General features: G+C 48.0%; 1 protein-coding gene across 1 annotated transcript in view; it reads right to left on the bottom strand.

The window, feature by feature from the left end:
* The window catches only part of LOC119831962, a 5,340-nt gene extending 2,470 nt beyond the window's left edge, over positions 1-2,870 (bottom strand). The window contains exons 1-8 of the mRNA XM_038355532.1: positions 2,839-2,870; positions 2,646-2,749; positions 1,976-2,113; positions 1,671-1,904; positions 1,380-1,546; positions 830-1,061; positions 374-496; positions 26-124 (exon numbers count right to left, since the gene is read on the bottom strand). Coding sequence (XP_038211460.1) covers positions 26-124; positions 374-496; positions 830-1,061; positions 1,380-1,546; positions 1,671-1,904; positions 1,976-2,108 — 988 coding nt within the window. The 5' untranslated portion in view covers positions 2,109-2,113; positions 2,646-2,749; positions 2,839-2,870. The remainder of the gene's footprint in view (positions 1-25; positions 125-373; positions 497-829; positions 1,062-1,379; positions 1,547-1,670; positions 1,905-1,975; positions 2,114-2,645; positions 2,750-2,838) is intronic.
* Between the last annotated feature and the right edge of the window lie 6 nt (positions 2,871-2,876).

Genomic DNA, 2,876 nt, shown 5'->3' with positions numbered 1-2,876 from the left:
GGCGCGCCCCCCGCGCCCCCCGCGCCTCCTGCGCCCCCCTCCCCCGCCTCCCCCAAAGCGCTAGGTCGCAATTCACGCTCTAGATCACGTAATGCTTTCAGCCGCTCAGAAGGATCATCGACTTCTGTAAACATTATTAAACGAACAAATTATTCCTTTATCTTTTTATTTTAGCTGCAAACAAATTTGCCTCTCCCCTACCCCTTTTAACTAGTACGTATATTTATAGAGTTTCTAGGGGATATAACAAAATGTAATAAAACCTACGAAATCAATATTTTAGGAAAAGTCGATGGTTATTATTTTTGTCTTTCACAATGAGGAGCGGTTCTTTTCGCACTGAACGTTGAGTATTTGACGGAGGGACACCTACCGAAACATTGGAAGGGTCGCAGCCGCGCCCTGTACTTGGCCAGCACGAGGTAGTCGGGGCCGGCGTGCTCGTTGAACATCTTGTCGTCCAGCAGCCGCAGCGCGCCCGCCCACGCCGCCGCGTCTGCAACACGCGCGCTACAGCCGCCTGTCTCACTATACAGCCTCTCTAATTCCTCTGTTACGATTCGACTATTTTTTTTATTTGTTAACTCATAACTGGGTGAACGGTATTTGATTATTATGTTTTTCATCTAAAAGCTAGGGCCTCCGTATGGTCCCAATCGGTCTAATTCTGACGATTTTTAGTTTTTTAGTTTTTTGTTACTAATAATTAATTAATTAATTAATTAATTAAGATGACGAATGAGTTTCTCCTACGACGATCTAAGACACAATTTACATTCGAATAAAAGTTGAACGTCGGCCTATCAAGATTCGAGCCGCGGCGCAGTACCGTGGTCGGCGGCGGCGCGCAGCAGGCGCACGACGTAGTGGTGCAGCGCGTGCAGCGGCGGCGCCACGAGCGCGAGGCGCGCGCGCCACGCCGCGCGCTGCCGCCCCCTCTCGCGCGCCGCCGCGCCGCCCCCTTCGCCCCCTTCGCCCCCTTCGCCCCCCGCGTCTCCCGCGCCGCACTCCCGCAGCGCCTCCGCTTGGTACTCCTCCGTCGCGATCGACAATTCTTGCAACTGAATGTATGCATTAAAAATACAAGATCCCACCCTGGCACCCTGCTTTTATTTGTATGACACCATAATTATTATTAAACCTTCATAGCGGTATTGCCACTTGTTTACCAATCTAAATGACGTCAAAATCGGTCTAATACTTTTGGAATAATTAACAAATAAACAAAAAAAACGAATTATGAATAATGGAACAAATTATTCATTATTTATAGCATGCATGTATATGTTTCATAATATCAATGTATACACTTGTATAAGTCAATACAATAAAAATTTCGATGAATAAAATTAGCATAAAAGTGGAAGACGCTCCAGTACCTTATCCGCCACGTGACGGGTCTCCCCGCCGGCGCGGCGCAGCTGCAGCAGCCGCCACAGCAGCACGTCCAGCAGGGAGGCCCCGAGCGCGCCGCGGCTGCGCACCCGCCGGTACAAGCGGAGGGCTTCATACATTTCGCCAATTAAATCTTCCCTCTGAGACATCTCTGAAACAATCCACACTTTAAAGATAATACTCAATTTCAGATACAATAATAGTAAATGAAGTGCTGGTGTTTAATTACACACGTCTATATCTTATTTCAATGACTAAAATTGAATGTAATATACCGTGCGCGCAGCTCCACATGCGGTCGTAATGTGAGACCGCAAACAGCAGCGCCTCGTCGAGCGCGTGCGCGTCTCCCGCGTCTCCCGCGTCTCCCGCGTCTCCCGCGTCTCCCGCGTCTCCCGCGTCTCCCGGCCGACGCCCCTCCGACTCGTAGCACTCCCTCTCTGCTAAAGCGGGCGCCCATTTGTCTCTTGCGAACGACAGCATCGCTTGTATATTTTCTTTCGAAAGAGCTGTAACAAATATGGAATGACATATAATTACACAAGAAAAATACGTTACTATATTAAATATAGAAACGAACCGGCGGAGCGGAGGCGCAGGCGCAGCGCGAGCACGGCCAGCTGCAGCGCGGCGCCGCGCTCCCCCGGCCCGGCGCCCTGCCCGGCGCCCCACTCGGCGCCCCACTCGGCGCTCCGCCCGGCGCCCTGCCACATCCGCTCTACAACAATGAATCGATTGTGCATATTTGTGTCTATACTCGCATACGGTGCAGTTATACAATTACAGACAATTGAAACATCTCGGATCAACTCGACTATGCCTCTGTTTAGGAGTCAATTAACTGGCAAATCAATTCCATAAATGCCGATTTTAATGAATTTATTATAGAAAATAATTATATTATGAATTCAGGAATGTTAGTAAAATTAATAAAGTAAATTAAAATGCCAATAACGTATTACTTAACCGCTTCTTACAACTATTTATTGAACATCGGTAAATGTCAATATCTAAGGAATTTTCATTATAAAATCTGTATGTACGTGTTAAATAAGCATTCTTCACGTAATTTTTGGGGCAAGGTTTGTGAGGTAAGCGAGTGATTCAAAAGCAGATCTACAAATATCTAGAAATGTATTTATCTTCAAATTAAAAAGAAGAATTTATTATTTATGAAACTCATTCTGATCGTTGTTTAAATTTAGTTTCCCAATCGCTAAGTGCACACACGGGCGAGGCTGATAACTCACCGGCCAGCCGCAGCTCGTCGGCGAGGTCCGGCGGCGCGGCCAGCTCGCTGCGCGCGCGCACCTTCACCAGCACCCAGCGCAGCGTCTCGCTCTCGTACAGCTCCCTATGCGCACGACGAACGTTTCACCATAAAATATTTTTCTATTTTACTATTTTTAGTACTTATTTAAATTAGAATCGGGCCACACTCACGGCAGGTCGCGGCAGCAGCGCAGCACGTCGCGCAGCAG

This window comes from Zerene cesonia, chromosome 14 (genome assembly GCF_012273895.1).
Source record: "Zerene cesonia ecotype Mississippi chromosome 14, Zerene_cesonia_1.1, whole genome shotgun sequence".
Classification (NCBI taxonomy): domain Eukaryota; kingdom Metazoa; phylum Arthropoda; class Insecta; order Lepidoptera; family Pieridae; genus Zerene; species Zerene cesonia.
Note: the sequence above shows the minus strand (reverse complement) of the source record. Positions and strands in the feature narration are given on the sequence as shown.